Genomic DNA, 21395 nt, shown 5'->3' on the forward strand with positions numbered 1-21395 from the left:
ACTGTATGCTAGGCAGTAAGGACCCAGTTGTGAGTAGGACAAAGCTCTTGGAAGCTGTGGGCTGTGAGCCAAAAGGCCTGGGTTTAGAGCCTGCTTGACCACCAGTAGCTGTGTGACTTTGGGTGAGTGACAGAAGCTCCCTGGGCCTTAGTTTCCTCGTCTGTAACCCACCTCACTGGGTGGCTGAGGGGAGATCACACACTTTGATGAACACCCAGTAGGGAGGAAGCACCTTAGCCGTGCTGGTGGCTTTTATTTGATGGCAGCCAAAGTGGGGGTGGGCTTCAGTGCAGGTGGGCAAGAGGTGGCCTGAGTAGGGCCCAGGACAGGTGTGGTAACCAGCATGCTGTGGTAGGGAACAGATCTGAGCTTGGTGAAAGTCCTGGGTCCCAATGGACATGTGGGGACACTGGGTGTCTGACCCTGAGGCCATACAGATCCCAGGGACCAAGCCAGGACCAAATGGAGCTTAGGAAGCAGGAAGTGGGATTTGGCCCGTGTTCTCTCTGATCCTCCCACCCTGTCCTCCAAAGGAAGAAGGGGAATCTGGCTGTGCCTCAGTTTCCTCATCTGTGAAACAAGGGGAAATCCTCTAGTGGGGAGTGTCCTCAGCTCAGTGCATAGTCAACACTGCTTGTATGGAGGGCGGATACACCAGTCACTACATCAAATTGGGTTTCAGACAGTGGTGACGCCAGTGCATGCGTTAGGTTGGTGCAAAAGTAATTGCACTTGAAAAGGTTTTAAAAAAATTGCAAAAACCACAATTACTTTTGCACCAACCTAATACTTTCTCGCCTCCAACAGGACTTAGGAGCCAGTTGAGGTGGGTCCTCCCCTTTGTGGGGCCTCAGCCCCCTCAAGGAACCAGAATCAAATGTCCAATCCTATGGATGTGTCCCCTCCATCTCCAGTCTTTGCATATACGTGTGTACATGCATGCGTTCACTCTCAGTGGCCTCGGTCCCTGCAAGATGGTCCCTTTGCTGTGGTCCCATGTGTCTGAGTGGCTGGAGTGCCATCTCCATGTCATGGGCTGCTATGAGAGGGGACAGTCTGCCACCACCTCCTAGTGGCTTTCATTTTCTTCAGGTCACAAGTGAGGTTGGGTACCTTTTAAAACAGAAGGCGTTTCCTGGGTATGACTTCCTAACTACCTGACCATCCAGAGCTGGTGTGACGTGCCAGGAAGGAAGGTGGGACACCTGTTCACTGGCCAACCCAGGGCAGGCAGGCTGGCATTTTGTGACATCTCATTCCTTCCCCCCCCCCCCCGGAGGCTCAAAACCTCACTGTGGGGCACAAAATGATTAGGTCACTTGCAGCAGTTGATGAGTGACCTAGTCAGGACTTTTTTTACTTGAGGTAAAAATCACATAAAATGAATCATTTCCAGTGAACAATTCGGTGGCATTTAGTACATTCACCGTGTTGTGCAACCCTCACCTCTATCTAGTTCCAGAACATTTCCATCACCCCCAAAGAAGACCCCATCCCCATTAGCAGTCACTTCCCATTGCCCATCCTTGAGCCCCTGGCACCACTAATCTGCTTTCTGTCTCTGGATTTGCCTGTTCTGGACATTTTGTATAAATAGAGTCATGTGACATGTGGCTCTTGGTGTCTGGCTGGCTTTTTTCACTCAGCATCATGTTTTAGAGATTTATCCGTGTTACAGCAGGTGTCGGTGCTTCATTCCTTTTTATGGCTAAATAATATTCCACTGTGTGGATGGACCACGTTTTGTTCATCGTTCATCAGCTGATGGACACTTGGGCTGTTTCTACCTTTTGTCGATCGTGATTAGTGCTGCTATGCACATGCACGTATAAGGGTTGGTGTGAACACCTGTTTTAGATTCTTTGGGGTCCATACTTAGAAGTGTAACGCTGAGTCATAGGATAATAGTCTGAATTTGAACCCAGGCCCTGCAGTGCCAGAATCTGTTCAGGGAGCTTTGGAGTCACTCTGGGGGTCTGTCGCGTCCAGCACAGTGAGAGAATGAGAAGGGGCGGAGAAGGGTTAAGAAAGAAACAGAAATCAAGAAAGTTATGAAACAAGGGGCCAAGGGTCTCCCAGCCTTAAAGGACTGAGCCCCGAATCGGGCCGCCTTCTAGCTTTTAGTGACGTACACACAAGGAAGTAGTACTGTTTTCTCCACGGTCTGTGAGTCTCCACATCGTATCAGAAAACTGATTCAAATCAATCACCGTTGCCTGCAAACAGCTGGAATCAAAAGTCCCCTGATGTCTTAATTATGATATGTATCTCCCCAGGAATAAATCCTTTGCGCTAAAACTTACTGTTAAGAATGGAAGGAGAACTGATGTTATCACATCATTGGCTCACTTCCCAAGCAGGTTGTGGGAAGGAATATAGCCACAGAGGCAGAAGTTCTCTTGAGCCGGGGGAAGGTGGGGGCTGTGCCCACTTCTATCGACCCCATGAGTTCTCCTGGTGGTCACCACACGGTTCTGCCTGGCTTGGGTTATTTCTCCTGTGAGGAATCTTACCCGTCATTGGCTGACCAACCATCTTTTGGGGGCCAAACAGAAAGACATGAAGTGTAAGCACAAAGGTGAAGCAAAGTCCCTGAAAGGAACAGTCCCACAGACTCTTTTTTCTTTAGGGATAGGCACCAGGGGACAGACAATTAGGCTGCTACGTGACAATAGGGGTCTCCTCTCTTCCAACTTCTGACAGGGCAAGACTGTTTCCTGGAGTGAGCAGGGCTGGGTGCGCAAAGAGCTCACTTCCTCCACCACCCAGCTAGCTGTCTGGAGCGCCCTAATGGATTAAAGCTCTGCAAGTTTCCCATGATATCAGCAGGAGGGGCCCTACCTGGTCTGGAGGGACAGGCAGGGCTACTCCCTCAAGATTGGGCATTTGTGTTGGATTTGGAGCTCAGGAAACCCAGGGGTTTATAGAATGGGTGAGGACTCTGAACAAGCCCAGGAGCTAATGTCCTGCAAGGAAAGAATGGGCCTCCGTGGGTTCCCAAAGTCAAGTGTTTATTGGGGCAAATTAGTGCGGTTGCAAAGTACTATTTGATGCAGTGACATTTTACGTGCCACCCTTCTTCCCAGCATCCTAGATCATGCATTTGGTCTGTGCTGAGTGCACTCCCAAACGTCTCTCAACTAGATGAGTCAGGGCTCAGTTCCTTCTTTCTACAGATGTGGAAACAGGCACAACTAGAACCTGCCCCCTCTTTCTTCCACCAGAAGATACAGGGATGGGGAGGAAGGAGGGGGTGCCTCAAACCATTGCCTGGCCCACCCCTGTGGACCCAGATCTGCCAACCCCCATGTGTCAAGACTAGAAACTTCTAGAGACTCAAACACAGCATAGGGTGGGATAGGGGGTCGAGTTCTAATTTTCACTAGCCCAAACTGCAAGAATCTTCATATCGGACTTGCAACTTCCAGAGTCTTTCCAAATGCCAGTGTGACCTCCTTCCAGAGCCTTTCCAAATGCCAGCGTGGCCTCTGGACGTCTGGGGGCTCAGGACAACTTTTATGATTGGAATCTTCAAACCCTCTGAAGAGAACTGAAGAGTCACTGGGTTCAACTTGCTTCCTGCCCCTTTTCAAAAACCTTCAACGACCACACAGCAGTGGGCAGGGCCCTGTGCCAGGAGCTGAAAAGGGGTGGCTTGCACACCGCTGACAGCGAGGAGCTCACCCTTTGGTTGTGGGTCGGACCCTTCCCTGTCCTCCGGTGCGGAAGGCCCGAAGAGGACAGGCGGTGAGGGCCGGATTGGGGCCCAGAGAGGGGAAGGGGTGGGGCCAGGGAGGGAAGAGGGTGGGGCCGGCGGGAGGGTGGGGGACAGCGATTCTTCTACCGGGAAACTCGGCACAGCTGGGAGACGGGGACCTGGTGGGAGGTGAGGCCAACAGGGCGGCAGGCTCCTGCTCAGGTAAAACTCTTCCTCCTTGTCGCCAGCTGTGAGGAGACTGGACCGTGTCTGGGGGTGAGTGTTGGGGTTCCCTGAGGACCCGGTAGACCCTCTGGTGGGAGGGAGGGAGGGAGTGGGGACTCTAGGGGAGCGCGGACAGGTGGCTGAGGTCAGGTTTCCAGCGCGTCTACCGTTTACCGTGAACCTGCCAGGAGTTCCTGGACACCCCCTACTCTCACTCATCTGTAATAGTAGCCCCAGCTTTTCCAAGGCCGGCTCAGGTCTGGAATAGCACTCAGGGCCCCAGGTGGGAATTATTATTGTTTGTTGAATGAATCGCGGCAGACCCCGGCCTCTTCCCATTGCCCCCAGCCTTGCCAGGCACTGGGCCACGTTCAGACCTGAGGACCTCAGCTCACAGTTTCCCCTGGGGATCAGGTCCCTACTCAGACATTGCCTAGCTGTGTGGCTCAGGCACGTTGCTCCTGGTCTCTGGATGTGCCTCGGTTTCCCCTCTGTGAGATAGGACAATGGCCTACCTTCCATGAGGATGTACAGGGTGTTTGTTCAGCAGGCAAAAGCTTTCCTGATCAACGCACTTCTGGACACTGGGGGACCTTGAGTGAATGATGTTATGTCTCTGAACCTCAGTTTCCCTAGGTTTAAAGTGGAGCTCATGGTGTGGGACTGTGGTGAAGGTGAAATTAATTGATAAGCCCTACGGACACTCAGTGGGCACCCAGAGAATGTCAACTATCACCGTAATTATATGAATAATAATAATCACTGTTATTACAATTACATCATTAGCCAGGTTTCCAGCCAACTTTCTCTTTGGCTCAAACATTTTTTGCCATGGCCACTTTTCAGATAGGGAAACTGAAGACTCGCCTCTACATTGGGGCCAGGGCCTCCTATTGTCCAGATCTGGGATTCAGGACCCAGGGGAGCTAGTCCGATTTGGGGCCCACCCTAGGGCCACTGCTTCCTCCCAGGACTGCCCTGTGGGCTCACAAAGCTGCTACCACACCAGGTAGGGCTGAGGAATCAGGAAGAAGAGGTGTGGCCCCTGTGTCAGGCAGCTGGGCCCCCACCTTGCCTAAATGATTGGCTGATATTTGCCCAAGCTGATACCTATTTTTCCTTCTCCCGCACCCCCAGGGTGTGGTGACTTCTGTCAGGTATTCTGGGTGTGGGGAAGCCAAGAACAGGCCTCAAAATTTCTCTGTTCAGTGCTAAAGCTTAGGGAATCCAGACAAGCTGGCTTGGATCCAGGAGGTAAGGTGCTATTGGGTGACTTCTTTTCCTGCAACCCACCTCAAAGGCCCATACTGGGGCAGTGACATGCCCCCCACCTTCCTGTGAACCAAGGAGGATGCCCATTGTGTGCCCTTGTGACAGGAGTCCGGCTAGACTTGGTTGTCCCCCGTGATGGGGAGCTCATTACCAACATAGCAAACTAAAAGAAGCCCTACCAGGCAGTGATTAAAAGCAGGTATTGGGCTCCCACTTGACCTTCCTTGAAAGAGTTATTTGACCTGTCTGGCCTCAGTTTCCCTATCCATAAACAAGGCTACCTCGTCTCTACCTCCCAGTGTAGGTGTGGAGTGTAGATGAGCACAAGGTGGAGAGGCTGCACAAGGGACCTGGTGTGTTAACTCTAATCCTGATTACGCTGCTCTGAAGTTATGGGGATCTTTCAGGAGGTCCCAGAGGAAGGGCCCATGAGATCTCAGTTTCCCTGACTAGGAAACAAGCCCAGAGATGCCCCCGAGGCCCTGGTGGGGCAGGGTTGGCATTTAATCAGAAGCCTCTGTCCAGCCTGATTGATTGGAAACAGGATTTGAAGGTCTAAAGGGCATATGTCAAACCACTCCACACCCCTTCTTTCATGCCCAAGAGTTTACCGGTGTGAATGTTGGGTGTATGTTTGCGTAAAATTCACCTGCATATGAGGTTTTACTAAAGCAGAGTCTGCACAACATGCCTTTCTAGAGGATTATCTTTACTGGGCTATTTCGTCTTTTTTTTTCTTTCTGTTTACAAAAGCTAATCATGCTCCTTGTAAAAAGGGGCCAGCCCTTTATTACTGGAGGCCACGCTGGTACAAAGCGCTGAGGTATCAGTCTCAGGTCCAGCAGGTCGGGGACTACATTCCACCCACACTCCTGTCCTCCATTGGCTGTGTCACCTCTGGTAGGTGGGTACCCTCTCCGCACCCAGCTTGCCCACCTGGGAACTGGAACTTGGGCCCTCCTGGAAGGCTCAGCGAGTCACAGGGGCTTATCCACAGGCCAGGGACTCACACCCTCTCCTGCAAATGCCACAACTTCCATTCTTGAGTCTCTGGAAAATTGTCTTGTTCGCTGCCTTTCTGTCCCCCATTAGCACATTAGCTGCATGAGCCCAGGGGTTTCTCTCTGTCAAATTATCTGTGTGCCCAGAACCTGGATTAGGGTTTGGCACACACCAGATGCTCAGAGCATCATGAGTGTGCAACTGATAGTGCTGGCTGATGAAGATATTAATATTGTCATCATTGGCACTTCATAAATGAGTGACTTGGAGAAAAGGCCACGGCTCTGTCCTTCCGCCTTTCCCAGGACTCAGGTCTTTAAGCATACAGAAGGGGTTCTTTCAGATGCTTTTGTTACCCCACCCCTCACCCCTCCTTTTGGCAGCCCCAGAATGTTCCACGCTCCCATCCAAATCTCAGGGGATGGTTGGTGAAAGTACAGGAGCAATGACACGACCGGACGCGACCACTATGATGCTGATATTCAGCTGGGGGGCTGAATACGAGGTGGCAGCTGACACCATCTTGTAGGCAAGCATGCTGAAGCCTACAGTCCCAGGATGGTCAGTAGCTAGGTCAGGAGGTCCTTTCCCGGAGGCCACACGGCTGTTTCAAGGATATTAGCCCTCTTGGTCCTTTCAGCTGCTGGACGAGGGAGAAACTAACTCTTTTTTTCTCCCTCATTTGGAAATTGAGACTCAGTGAGTAGGTTGGCTAGGGGCCTGTAGGTCCCTGGAGCTGGAACTGGGCTGGGGAACGAGGCGGTTGTGTGTCTGATGGGCCTGGAAAGGGATCCAGGACTCACCCTCTGTGAGCCTCAGTTTCCTCATCTGGAAGTGGGAATCCAGCGTAACACGGGCAGTGAGGGTGCGAGAAGGGGCAGCTTTGGGTTAAGTTTTTAAGAAACAAACAGAGACTTGATGCAGTTAAATCTCAGAAGGCCAGGGGTCTCACCGTTCTGAAAGACTAGAGCCCAGAATAAAGCCGACTGGAGGTTTTTATTGATAAGTATACAAATACAAAAAAGTAACACTGTTTCTCACACAGTCTGTGAGACTCATACATCATAGCAGAAAAATGTTTATTCCAATCACCCTTTGTCAACAGACAAAGCACAAAGTCCCATTATGTCTTAATTACGGTATGAACCCTCTCAGAGTCAAGTCTCTCATATTGTAATGGTTCCGTTGAGATACGTGGAGAGAACTGATCTTTATTGTCCTCATGACTTCTCTCACAATCAGGTGAGAGAGGAAAGCCAGAGCCAGCAGTGGCTTTTCCCAGGCAGGGAGCAAAGGGTGGCAAGTCTCCTTTTTGGATCTTCTAAGGCAGCTCATTGGGGGTCCCCATTCAGTTCCGCCTGGCTTGAATTGTTCCCCCCATGGGGAACTCATCATTGGCTGCAAACCATCTTTTGGGGACCAGATACAGAGACATAAGGTGTAAAACATAGAGATAAGCAAAGTCCTAAAAAGGCACAGTCTCACAGACTTTTCTTTCCTCAAGGAAAGACATGGGGGGACAGTCAGCTAGGCTGGTGTGTAACTACAGAATGTCGTGTGGGGAATCACCTAGAGACCTCCAAGACCGCGTCAGACAGCCTCACCCGCCCCACCCCCACAGTCTTGAAATAACGCTGGGTGAGGAGAGGGCAGGTCCAGGCTCGGAAGTTGTGAGCAGGTGGGGCCTTGCCATCTGGTGGCCTCACACCGTCATGAGTCTCAGCCTCTCTGCCTTCCCAGACTCCCCAGAGACAGTAACAATAGCAAGGTGAGGCGGGCAGAGTTGCCTGGAGCCACATGTGCCTGAAGCCTTACCAGGCCTTGGCTGTCACTTGGGCATATAGATAGAGGATGTGTGACTAGAGCCCTCTCACCAGCTGGGGCCCCTAATTAATTCATTCTGCTGAGTAGTCAGCCCCTTCAATACACCTACTGTCTCATTAATAGTCAACAAGTTAGTAATATTTTGTACTCCGTGTATGTAACGAGTCATGAATATTCAGGGCTCTGTATATTGGTGCCTCAGGACTATTCACTGGCTTGTTTATATTCATTGTGACAATATTAATATTCCTTTGTGCATCACAACTATGCCTTGCAACTATTAATTGTTGCCTTACAACTATGTCCAGTATTTTAAATACTGGGAGCATCCTGCATATTTAGCGGGTCATTAATATTCAGCACTTCGCTAACAATCAGCGCTTCTTGCTAGTTAAACACATAACGAATATTTCAGTGTCGTGAATATGGAGCTCTGTAGCATATTAGGAATATATTTGGAGTTGGGAATATTCAGTGCATCTTGGCCCTTCCCCGTGAATCCCCTGGATTCCCCAAGCACCCCCTTCTCCCTAGGTGGCAGCTGTCACCTGTGGTGGAGTCAGGCTGAAGTGAAGTACATGGAAATGCTAATATGTGGGTCATCATTAGTTTTACCGCAAGCAGAATTCCCCAGTGAGTGTCACGTGGAGACAATGCTGTTTGAACAAGACTCTGGATCCCACTTCTGGGGCTCCAGGCTGGTTGGGGAGATGGACAAAAGAGAACTGAGTACATTTGTCCAACAGAGGTGAGGGAAGGAGAGCCAGGGCAGCTGTTTTAGCTGGGAGGTTGGGGCACCTCTAAGGGGGTGCCATTGGGCTGAGTCTGAAGAGGAAGCAAAACCAGGGGAAAGAGCAAGAGGGCAGGGCTTCCTAGGCAGAAGGACTGGCATTTCAAAGGCTCTGTTGGGGCTGAGCCTGGATGGTTAAGGAGCTGTGAAGAAGCTGGTGGGGCTGGAGCAGATGAGAGTGGACAGAGGTCATTTGGGGAAAGGGGGGCTGAGAGGACCTACACCTGGCAGGTGTATTCCAGGGGAAGACTGTTGTGTCTCTGCCAATGAAGACACGTGGCTTTTCTGTGGGCACGAGAGGAAGCAGGTTCTGGGTGATGGTGAAATCGCACCAGTGCATGGAGAACAAACAGCCCTTAGCAGATCTGCTGCTCTAGCCATGCCCTTTGATGCCCAGTCACAAGTGACCCCATGTATGCATGTGGGAGGGTTTCTACATTTCCATTGTCCTTGAGGAAACAGTTCCCCAGGGAAGCAACTCACCAAGGTCAACTCAGCGCAAAGAGGGACTACACAACAACTATCAGACCTCTCTGCTCCCTGCTTCATGGCTCCCCCTCACCCCCCAAGAGATAGCCCCACTTCTCAGCCTGGCACTCAAGGTCTTTACAAGGTCGGGCACCACATCCCCTAGCCTCAGAAATCACCTTCTCTTCAAATTCTACTTTTCAGCAAAACAAGCCATGTAGTTCCTTGATTACGCCTCATGCCATGCTAAGGTCTGGCTGCCTGCTGCTTGAAAAAGTTAAAAATCGAGAGACATGGTTGGTAGAAAGAAAAGCAGGTTTATTCAGAATGCTAGCATTCTGGGAGGATGGCAGACTCCTGTCCAAAGGCCATCTCCCTGTTTCTAGAACTGGCAGCCGGTTTTATAGGTACATAAGAAAAAGAAACAAAGGAAAGGAGGAGTTGGTCAGGCAGATCTGAGGGCTGACGTCCTTCCTGGGGTCTGGTCTATTTTAAGATAATATTATCTCTGGACTCTGGACTGAGACTGGCCACCGAAGTCTGAGGCTTTATGTGTATTCCAGTGTCTGGGCGCCTGAGGATTAAGAAATTGCCCTTTCCAGGTTTGGATTTTGTTAATTAAATGGATTAATGAGGTATGTGTAGCCTGGAGAAAGAGAACAAAACAGGTTTTAAGTCAATTAGTGAGGGGAGAAACAAAGAGAAAATAGCTGAATATCAGGATCCAAACTGATATTTCGAGCTATGCGGTGAGCTATGCAAACTAAGTTTCGAGCTATGCGGTGAGTCAAACTGCAAACTAGCTAAGTCTGATTACATTATCGATTTACTGAATTTCACCCTTACATGCCTTGTTTTCTTTCCTCTCCATGCTTTTTCATTTGCTCTTTCCTCCGCCTGAACGCCCCTTGGTGAACTCCTATGCATCCTTCAAAGTCCCAGCTTCAATATCCTGGTCCCTCCTGGCCCAACCCTGATCCCACATGTGTCTGGATTTGTCTCCCCCAAATTAGGGGTTTCCAGGGGGCCAGGCCCAGAGTTGAGGCTTCTCAGATTCCCCAGAACCTATTTGTTAAATAAACGAATGAATGGTTTTCATATATATGTCTTGGGATAAGAGTTGCTGAGACCCTTCTTTGGGCTGAAGAACCTGAAGACAAAATGGGTTGTTTCTGTGGTAATGTGAAGGAAAACTCCCTGAGCCCTACTTCCTCATTTATAAAATGGGGTTGGCAGTCCCCCAGAGTTATTCAGACCCCATGAACTTCATTCAGAGTAAACAGCTGTTTGGGCTTCAAAAAGTCCAGTCGTGTTGTTTTACAATGAGACCTGGAGAGGGTGGACAGCAGAATCTTGAGTGGGGATCGGGGTCTCGAACCCAAGCCTGAGAGGAGCTTCTCCTGGTCACAGAGTTGCTGCCCAGTCACTTGGAAGAAGTAATACCAAGAGGTGTCACTTCTTTGGCAAAGCCGAGCCCCTAACTCCAGTGTCTCCCACAGCAGGTGTGGGGTCGCAGTACCATGAGGACAGGTTGGTGACTACCAGGGGCGCAGCCCACAGAGGCTCTCAGAAAGGTTTACTGGGCCAGCAAATCCTCAGCCCTCTCAGGCCTGCTGAAAGGGAGGCTGTGGGGTTCTTTTTCATGCCAGTCCTGTGTGGGATGTTGTGAGACTGGCAACATTTTCTGCTTGAGTTTTTAAGGGACTATGAGTTAACACGGGGTCTTGGTGGTTGGAAAGGGAGGCAAATCTTGGATGCATTAATGAAGGTCTAGTGTAGGGAGAGGAAGTGAGCCTCCCTTTCCCTGTCCCTGACTTGACTTCTTAGACCTCATCAGGAACCTCATGTGGGCGGGGGTAGCCCAGGGATCCCTCCAGTTAGAGAAACCATAGACCTAATGAGAAAAAGTTGAGAATCTGGGTGCCAACAAAGGATGTTTCATATGCAAAGAGTTCTAACAAGCAAGAAAGAAGAATGCAAGGAAAAAAACAGGCATTAATGGAATTAATGAAAACCAAATGGCCACCCCAAGAGATTCTATTTTACCCTGACACCCTCATCCCAGTAATATGAGCCATTTAGTTTTTTTACCTCCTCATGCCTCCCCACTCCCTAATGCCCAGGTTTGGCTGAGGTGCAATGCCGAGGTGTCTTCCTTTGTTTTTGAGCCCTTGTTTAGAATTTGCAAAACACATTCCCAGTGAATTGATCCTTGGCCATTTAGGTTTAACATTTCATAAATACATGAAAATACATAAGTAAGCAATAATAAATACTCCATATGGTGGCTTTATATAAACCTGTATTAAGGTTCTTTATCTCCCTGATTCTCCTCTTCTGACCGTCTTTGATTTTGAGTTCTTTAGTCCAGTACTGTCGGTTTAGACCAGGGTTTCTCAACCATGACAATGTTGACGTTTGAAGCTGGAGGGGTCTCTGTGGTGGGGCCATCCTGTACCCCATGATGTTAATTTAAGCAACATCCCTGGCTTCCACCCACTTGATATCATTAGTAGTCCCGCAAGTTATGTCAACCAAAGTTATGTCAACCAAGTTATGTCAAGTTATGACAACCAAAAATGTCTCTAGACTTTGCCAAGTATTCCCTGGGGGCAGAATCACCCCTAGCTGAAATCCCTTGGTTTAGATTCTAAACTGTAGATGGTGAATCACGCTCTAATTTTCATGGTTCCTTAATGGAGTACCCCTGGCTCCCCAGGCACATCCTTATTTCACAGCATTTGCGGGGCTCCAGCCACCGGTGTGGCCAGGAGAACACTGTGGCTTCTCTAGTCTGATTTACTATTTTGTGACTCGGTACTGTAGCTCATGAGGACTTTCTCATCCTTGGAGCTCAGGGTTCTTCCAGGTTTGCCAGAGTGCTCCTTTCTCGTCATCTACCCGGGAGTAGGCCATTCTTCAGCTCAGGAAGATGTCCCTCTAGGGATTCAGTTCATTCTTGTGTCACAGTCTCAGTCTAAGCTAATTTGCCTTTTTAGGTCTCCCAGACCTGCCTGTCAGAAGCGGAATCCCTGGGGGCTGGCAGCCACACTGGGCATGCCGCACAACAAGACAGGCTCCGTGCTACCTGCAGACAGGCTCTTGCAACTGCTCAGGCTCCACCAGCTCATTCCCACCGCAGGGCCTTTGTACCTTCCCCCCCAAAGCTCAGCCATGTTAGCTCATGCACACGATCACATCCCAGCTTAAATGTCATCCAGACCTCAAAATCTAAATCTGCCACCAGGCCCCATTATGTTAGTTGCCTTTTGTCACCTTGTACCATTTCATCGAGGTTTTTATTTAGTGTTTGTCCCCCCTTGAGAGTGTGGGTTCCATAGTGGTAGAAAAGTTTAGGTACTTTGTGCCTGTCACCACTGTGTCCCCAGCTCCCAGGAGGTGGCACACAGGCACACCATAAATATTGGCTTGAATGAATGAATGTATGAATTCATTCTGAGAGTCAATATTTTTTCAGCTGCTGTGGCAAAGCAGTATTCGTTCATTCGTAGTTCACTCCACACACATATATTAAGCTCCTGCTACATACCAAGCACTGTTCTGGGAGCTGGGGATAAATGGTGAACATGACAGGCCACGTGGAGCTTATGTTCTGGTAGGACAGATGGACAAGAAACAATACATTTAAAAAGTTTCATATATTTTAGGAGGTGAAAATTGTTGTGGAGGAAAGAAAAGGTAGAACAGGATGGGGGATCAGTGAGATGGTGTGTCCTGAGGAGGCCTGCCTGAGAAGACATCCAAACAAAGACAGAAAGGAAGTGAGGGAGAGAGCTGTGTGCAAATCTGGGGAAAAGCATGCCAGACAGAGAGAACACCTGTGCAAAGGTCCTGTGAGGCAGGAACATGCCCAGAGTGTTTGAGGTTAAGACCCCCACAACAACTCTCACATAGGGTTCATTCCCTCATTTTACATGGAGGCTCAGAGAGGTCCAGCTTCTTTCCCAAGGTCACACAGTGTGACCTGTGGCGTGGAATCTGAGCCCCATTTCTGAGAGACATCTAACTGGAGAGGCTTTGACCAGACAGTGTGCAGAGAAAGCGATGGCACATTGGGGAAATGGCCTCGTGGATCAGGGAGGGAGGCAGGCACTGTCCCCAGCTTCAGCACCAATTAGTGGCTCTAGATGGAAACCAGTCTCTTGCTTGCTCCCAGGTAATAGCTGAGTAGGGTTGCTTGGGGCAGGAGGGGCCCACCAGAAACCCCTGACTGTCCCCACATTATTCCAGGTGCCAGTAGGGAGAACAAGGAGATCCCAGACCAGCACAGACCTCCCGAGGAAGGCTGAGGTAAGTGCTGAGGTTCACATATTTATTTAACAAACACTCATTGAATGTCTACTAGGTCTGGTGCTGGGAGTTATCTTCATGCCTGCACAGCCTTATGAGCTGGGGATTGTTTAAATGTCCACTTTATAGCTGAGGAAACCGAGGTGTGGAAGGCAGGAAGTGATGGAGTCGGTATTTAAACTCAGGAGTTGGGCTCCAGAATCTGCCACCCTCTGGGGTGAGCCAATAACTGTTTGCTGAATGGGTAAGTCCTGCCTTGGGTCTAATTCAGCACTTTCATGCTGCACTGGAAAAATAGATCCTCAAATTTAGGGCTGAAAACAGCACAGACATCACCTTTCCAGACAAAAGGATATTGAGGGAAGCCTGGGAAAAGGACCTGGAAAGGAGACCAAGGGCTCCTTTGGATTTGGGGAGGGAAAGCTGCCAGGAGGAGGAGATATTAGACCTGGGTTTTTGAGGGATGAATAAGAGTTTGCCAGAGAGAAACTTAATGAATTTACTTTTATTCATACATTTATTCTTGTAAACACTCTCCGATTCCACCATGTGTCTACTTCATGCTAGATAATGCCAGGACCCTCAATAAGCCCCCAGTCTTGGGAAGACAAAGACAAACACAGATACCCCCTGGGACCAGGAATGAGCCAAAGTAGAAGACAGGGCAAGAGGAGCTAAACAGGGAACCAGGACTCTTCCTGAGGGGTCAAAGAGAGCTTCCCAGAAAACAGATCATTTGAGGTGGGTTTTAAAGAAGTAATAGGACCCTGACAAAGAAAATAGCTTTGTTTGAGACATGCTGAGCCTGCAGGGTCTATAAGAGGCCAGGGGCCATGCTCAGGTTACAGGATCATTAAAAATCATCAAGAAGAATAGGGGATGGTTGTATCAGAAGCTCAGAGCTTCCTAGAAGGGTAGTGAAAAAGGGAAACAGGAAGGATCCCAGCCTCTCATCTGCTAAAAAGGGAATTCCCTGCCTCCCCCTGGGAGGTTCCTGGGCCATCAGGGATGCAAGGAGGACCAGGCTGAATTGGTGTGTGTGTGTAGGGGGTGGGGGCGGGATTCTTGGCACACTGAGTCTGGGGGGCTCATGTTGGCATTCCCATGACTCAGTTTTCTTGGTAAATATTGAATCCCCAGCAGGGCCTGGGAAACTGTCAGAGCCAACATAGGTTGGGGTGCTAGAGGTGGGGTGCAGGGGACTAGGTGGGGGTGAATTTTAATATTTTACCAACCTGAGCAACTGTACCGGTCAACCATGTGTTGGGGACCACAGGTAGCTCTGGAACAGTGCTTGGCCCATCTGAGATCTTCAGTGAGTGTTTCTCCTCAGGAGCTGACTGGGCCGCCCCCAACCCGGTCCCGAGCAATCCCAAACCCTGGCGACCAGAATGCGGTGTTTCCGGCCCATGCAGACAGTGGTGGGCCTGGCTGCCTCGCTTGGCATCTTCACTCTCTTCCTCCTCAATCTGCACCTGTCACCGCCTGCCTGCGGGGACCCGAAGCAGCCGCTGGCCGACCCTGCGGCTCTGACCTGGCCCCCTCCGCCCTCCCACCCTCGGCCCGCCCCCTGCCGGGCCAATACCTCCGTGGCGGAGCTGCCGGACTTCGCGGAGCAGCCACAGCACGTGCGCGACTTCCTGCTGCATAGACACTGCCGCGACTTCCCGCTACTGCAGGACGTGCCGCCAGCCAAGTGCGCCCAGCCAGTCTTCCTGCTATTGGCCATCAAGTCCTCGCCCAGCAATTATGAGCGCCGGGAGCTGGTGAGGCGCACGTGGGGCCGAGAGCGGAAGGTGCAGGGTGTCCAGCTGCGCCGCCTCTTCTTGGTGGGCACCGCCTCCCGCCCGCTGGAGGCCCCCAAGGTCAACCGGCTGCTGGCGATAGAGGCACGGGTACACCGTGACGTCCTGCAGTGGGACTTCCACGACACCTTCTTCAACCTCACGCTCAAGCAGGTGGGCCGGTGGGATGGGGTCGGGGGCTCCCCTGATCAGGGCCACCTGTCTTTCCTGCCCAGGTGGCCACCACCTCCTCTGAGGGGCCCAGGGGACCAGCAGACACCCCCCCACCCCAGCCCCTCTACTGTCCTGATGGCAATCTGAAGTACTTTTCTCAAGGGGAGGCAGACAGAAAGGGCAGGGTGTCCCGATGTTACAAGCCTGGCTCTAGGGGCCCGATTACCCCTGTTCAGACTCTGTGTAGTTCTCGATGATGGGTCACCTCTCTATGCCTCAGTTTCCTCATCAGGGAAATTAGAATGTTAATTGGACTCACCTGCTTCTGAGAGCTGCTGTGAAGATTACATGAGATGACATTTAGAAGGCACCTGGACCAGTGCTTTCTGGTCAAATAACAACGGCAATGGAATGGGAGGAGGGGGACGCTGGACAGTACACATCCTGTTTATTTGGTCGGTTCGGTCTCTTCATGAGGCCCATGTGCAGTAGGTGCTCAATAAAGATGGTTTTGATGGCTAAGAACCCCTGAGAAACAGAGAGAATCCACATGCAGAGGACGAATTGGAGGTTCCAAGGACCTGCCCGGGTGGGGGGGTGGGGAGGCGGGGAGCAAGGTGACCAACACAGGTTCCTGCTCCTAGTGCAAGTCTGGGTACAAGACCTTGAGCGGCTACTTCTGTGTTATGTGACCTTGCTGAAGGCACTTTCTTTATTTCCTTGTCTGTAAATGGGGCTGAAGACCGCATCTGCTTTGCATCCCTAAGGCAACAACTGTAGGAGGCAGGTGTGGTCTGGTCCCTGAGGACAGTGCCCAGCAGGTAGCAAGGGTTATTATGTAGAAAACTGAAGCCAAGGCAAGCAGAGCCCCAGGACCTCTCAACATGCCATGTTCTTAAAACACGAAAGCATGGGGTAAACATCGATTTGACAAACATGAATCTTGCCTTGTGAAGCACTGAGCCCACACTGGGGAGATGACACGCATAGGAGACACAGCCCCCACCCAGGGGGAGCCCTGCGTCTGGTTGGGGAGGTAGATGTCCAGTGACACTCATGCAAGTAATTATGTCACAGCAGGGCCTGGCCAGGCAGAGTGGGAAGGAATAGCAATAAATGTAAATGTGACAATTTTCCAAGCACTCCTTGGTACTTTATAGAACATTGTCTCTGTGGACCCCCAACAGACCTGGAGGCAGATTCTGAGATGAGACCTGAATGGACAGTTGGAAACTGAGGCACAGAGAGTAGCAGTTAGTTGCTGAGGTCACCTTACAGAGTGGGGCCTCAAACCCGGGCTGGGTGGACCAAGGGACACATCCTCATCTGGGCTGGCTGGGCTGGGGCAGTGGACAGGCACCGGAGGCTAATCGGCCCAGCCCTTGAGCCCACGTGCCCTGTCGACCTGCCTGCAGGTGCTCTTCCTACAGTGGCAGGAGACTCGGTGCCCCAATGCCAGCTTCTTGCTCAACGGCGACGATGACGTCTTTGCACACACAGACAACATGGTCTCCTACCTGATGGGCCACAGTCCTGATCACCATCTCTTCGTGGGGCACCTGATCTACAATGTGGGCCCCATCCGGATCCCCTGGAGCAAGTACTACGTGCCAAAGATAGTGACACAGGAAGAGCACTACCCACCCTACTGCGGGGGTGGTGGCTTCCTGCTGTCCCGCTTCACAGCTACTGCCCTGCGCCGGGCCAGCCACACCCTAGACCTCTTCCCCATCGATGACGTCTTCCTGGGCATGTGCCTGGAGAAGGAGGGCCTGAAGCCTGCCTCACACAGTGGTATCCGCACGGCTGGCGTTTGGGCCCCCTCGGACCGCCTGTCCTCCTTCGACCCCTGCTTCTACCGGGAGCTGCTGCTGGTGCACCGCTTCTTGCCATACGAAATGCTGCTCATGTGGGACGCACTGAGCCGGCCCAACATCACCTGTGGCAGGCGAGTGCACATCAACCCGGGTGATGGCTGGGCCCTCAGCCTCTAGGCTCCTGTCTCCACCTCCATAGGCAGGGGCAGTGTTGTCCTCCCAGGAAGCTGACACCTTTGTCCTCCTAGGGCCTGGGGGAGTGCGAGGGAGGGTTTGCTGAGTGAATAGTTTTGCTGGCAAACCCCTACACATCCTTCCAAACCCACCCAGTACTGCTTAGACCCTGTTACATCATCCTTCCTACACTCTCAGCTGGAGGGACCATCATCTCTCTCTCCGTGGCAGCTAGTGGTGGAAGCACTTCGACTGCTTCCAGCCCAGTTGAGTCAAGGTCCCACACCACAGCTCCAGCCTTCATCATGGGCTGGACTGTACATGGGGGCCAGCCTCTCCTTGGGTGTGAACCTGCGGTGGTTTAATTCTGGGTGAGTTTGGGCCATGGTTCAAGGCCAATTGGGAATTCCTCGGTTCACAGGCAGCTGAAGAGAAAGGTGTTTTTCAGCCTGGGAAAGATTGGTTCCGTACCTGACCCCTTCCTGGGTCTTGGACCCCTCAGGGGGTGGGTGGGGCCAGAGAGGCCATGAATTGGACTGCCCCTTCCCTGCCTGTGGTATTAAGTGCTCTACTGGTGGAAGCATTGGGCAAAGGAGGAACAGCTGTCTGTCTCAGCCAATCGGGACTCAACATCTAGAGTCCCTGGCAGGACCCAGCCCCCCACACCTCGGCTCCCCAAGAACTCAGGGAACATTATTGGGATCAGAGGGGTCTTATTCCTCAGGGAATAAAATGTTTTGTGAAGACCTGGAGGTCTTTTTTAAAAAATGTGATTCATAAGTTTTAACTCAGACCAATCTACATTTATTTGTAAAAGTCTCATTTCCAGTAGAAGATACTCGTATACACCAATGGATGAAGTGGGACTGCAGGTGTCTCCGTCAGGTAGCTCTGACCTCACCCCACCCCTGCTCACACACCTGCCATAATTCCCAATCGCCCTCACCTCAATCCCCCCAAGACATTCTCACTGCCAGCTGGACAGCAGGCTCAGGAGAGAGAGGCACGGGGTGAGTCTGTTCCTACCTGGGCCTGCCTAAGCCTCCTGCTTCCAACAAGGCTCCTTCCCAACCGCTCCCAACCTCCCCCCTCCTCCCTGGTTCACCTCCTCCCACGAGGACTGTGGTTCCCTGTCGTCTGTCCTGACTCCTCTCCCTTCTTTATTTACTGTGTACCTACTGTGTGCTGCACATTTTGCCCTGTACTCTTTCTGCCAGCCCCATAGGAAGGGTCAACAAATATGGACCCACCTTATAGCGAGATGGTCATATCATACAATCCCCATCTCAGGATGAAGGCAGGATATGAGAATGGTCAGAGTTGCATCAGTAATATGCACCGTGACTGATTCAGACTTTCATGTGTGTGTCCACCATTAAGTGGGCATTAGGTGACAGTAAAGCTCTCCGTGGGTCTTGATGGATACCTGGATTCACATCTTGCACTTGGCCACTCCTTCCCTGTCTGACCTTGGCACGCAGCCATCTACCTAGGTGTCGGTTTCCCCGCTTTGTATTGTGATGACTCTCAAATTGTTATCAAGCTCCTGGAAATGTCAGTGGGTCCATGGCTGCCAGGGGCCAGGCACACGTGAGTGCTGACCTAGGCTTGTCCCTTTTTCTTGAGAAAATGCAAAAAGCTGTTTTGAATTCTGCAGGAATTTTATTTATCTACTATTGGAGAGAGGGGGTGTAACAAATGCAGAGAGGGCAGCTCCTGGAGCTCCTCAGAGGTGAGGACATTTGGCTCTCAGTGTCTGGCATCTCTGTAAAACCAAGGCTCCTCCAAGCTAGGGTTGGGTATGTTTTATTCCCCAGTTGGCCCCACAGAGAACAGGTGACCAAGGTGAGGTGGTGAGTGCCCCATCCCAGGAGGTAATCGACAATGTACCCCCCAGATGTGGGGCTTTATGGTGCTGTGTGGCTTCAAGAGCTCACCAGACCAAACCTAGGTCTCTAGCTCCCCCGGTGCCATGCCCCAGGAGGGCTCAATGGGGACAGAGGGTCAGCAGATCTTGCCGAGTGCAGCCGCTGAGGCAGCAGTGGCGGGCAGGGTTGGTGGCAGCTGCCCGGCGGTGGTGGTAATGTCGAGAGGCCTGGGGCAGGGGCTGTGGTGCAAGTACCAGCATGGGGTCCCTGTCAGCCACCAGCCCATGGAGGAGATGTTGTCCTTCCAGCCATTGCAGCAGCTCCCCTAGGGACAGAGTACAGTTTAGCATGGGTTGGGGAACCCAGAGGACCCCGCACACTGTGTACACATCCCTGCATGCTCACATCCCACTGCATGTCCCACCAAAGGCTCGTCATGCACACAAATAGAAAGTGAGTGCTTATTAAGTGCCCACTGCATACGGGCCACAGATTTAATCCCCAACCCAGGTGTGTGCACTCCTGACCCATGCTCACACTCAAGTCCCCAGCTGTGCAGACTCCCAGGTGCCACCTATCACATGGACGCACAGACACTTCACAGAGCAGAAGACGGCAGGGGTAACATGTGACACGTACATGCGCACGGGTATGCAGGCAGTGGTCACACACGGACACACAATCCCTGGGTGAGCACACACAAGCACATACCCTCAACCTCCCTTCCCAGTCCCCCCCACCTGCCGTGTGTGCCACTGTACACACATCTGCACCTGTGTCACACACACCAACGCCGGCACACAAACGTGTTTTATGCTCTCTACACCAGAACCAGGACGAGGGTGAGGAGAGCGAGCACTGGCTTTGGGGCACAATGTAAGGGAGCACCCACACTCGATCAAATTTTAATACAATATTTTTAAAAATCAAAATTAATGCAAAAGTGCATGAAGATCAAAATACTGAAATGGTAAATAAAGACGGGATCTGACCGTGCATTTTCAAGACTGCCTGGTTTCGCTCTCCTTGCACCGGCCCCCACAGAGGAGGGGGGTATCCTCCGTGGATTTGCACACACAGCTCAGCCGGCAGATGAACCCCGGTCCACATGTGCAAACCCACCCATGTCCTTAACGCCCACCTGCCCCACTTAGAAACCCAGGAACACAACCCCCACTTACGGTCGCTGCCTGCCACTGGCCTCCCGGTCTCGAGGGACCAGCGAGGGCCCCCACACACGCGCACCAGCGCGCGGACAAAGTGGTGGCCACACAGCTTCTCCCGCGCCTCTGGGGCGGGTGCGTGGGCCAGCGCCAGTGCCAGGGCAGGGCCCAGCAGCACTAGTGCCCAGGGAAGCAGACGGGGGTCCATGGTGGCAGGAGGAGCCAGGGGCCTCTACTGCACGCCTCCCTTATAGGCGCCCAGCCTGCCCCAGCTGGGGACCTTGGAGGGGGGACTCAGCATGCTGAGGGAGAGCCCAGGGAGAAGGTCAAGGGCAGGGTCAGGGCCAGTGCAGTATAAGCCCTGACACTGGGTTTTCTCTTTTTTTGTAATGCGAGAGTGCCTGACTTAAGTTTTACTTCTGGAGGCAACCACTTCCACAACAGGCCAGGCTGCTCACTAGATAAAGTGCCAGGTGACCTTCTCCCCTGAGACTCCCCTGTTTTAGAGATGCTGGTTGATTTTGATAACTGACGATTTGGACCACTTGTATCCTTCACGCTTTAAATTACTGCTCTCGTGTTTTAAATTCACCAATGAAGGATGAGTCTGTGAAACCCTAGCTCCCCAATCCTTTACCCCGATAAAAGCAGAACCCCAGGCCTGTGCATGTTCTCTCTCTCTCTACCTGCCACCTCACGGTGTGGACCCAGGTGTGCTGTGTCATTTCCAGGCCTTGTAAGAAATAAACCTTTTTTCCCCCCAAAGTTAATTGATGGTTACTGAGGAAGGGTGTCTTGCAAACATCATGAGAAGCACAGGGGCTGG

General features: G+C 51.7%; 2 protein-coding genes across 2 annotated transcripts; one reads left to right on the forward strand and one right to left on the reverse strand.

The window, feature by feature from the left end:
- The first annotated feature begins 3824 nt into the window (after positions 1 to 3824).
- Positions 3825 to 18300, forward strand: B3GNT3 (UDP-GlcNAc:betaGal beta-1,3-N-acetylglucosaminyltransferase 3). The gene is made up of 4 exons (XM_081076438.1): positions 3825 to 3973; positions 13530 to 13589; positions 14923 to 15547; positions 16963 to 18300. Exons 3-4 carry the CDS (start codon positions 14981 to 14983, stop codon positions 17539 to 17541), a joined length of 1146 nt encoding a protein of 381 aa, XP_080932564.1. The 5' UTR covers positions 3825 to 3973; positions 13530 to 13589; positions 14923 to 14980; the 3' UTR covers positions 17542 to 18300.
- A 1225-nt stretch (positions 18301 to 19525) lies between these two features.
- On the reverse strand, positions 19526 to 20777 carry INSL3 (insulin like 3; the record flags this gene model as incomplete). Its single annotated transcript, XM_081076750.1, has 2 exons — positions 19526 to 19731; positions 20588 to 20777. 2 exons carry the CDS (start codon positions 20775 to 20777, stop codon positions 19526 to 19528), a joined length of 396 nt encoding a protein of 131 aa, XP_080932876.1.
- Between the last annotated feature and the right edge of the window lie 618 nt (positions 20778 to 21395).

This window comes from Rhinolophus hipposideros (assembly GCF_964194185.1).
Source record: "Rhinolophus hipposideros genome assembly, chromosome: 16".
Lineage (NCBI taxonomy): Eukaryota > Metazoa > Chordata > Mammalia > Chiroptera > Rhinolophidae > Rhinolophus > Rhinolophus hipposideros.

Excerpts from the sequence above, each read along its gene's own strand:
- B3GNT3 (XM_081076438.1), top strand. The coding sequence starts at position 14,981 with ATGCGGTGTTTCCGGCCCATGCAGACAGTGGTGGGCCTGGCTGCCTCG. Across the intron at positions 15,548-16,962 it reads TCAACCTCACGCTCAAGCAG|GTGCTCTTCCTACAGTGGCA; the intron begins GTGGGCCGGTGG and ends ACCTGCCTGCAG.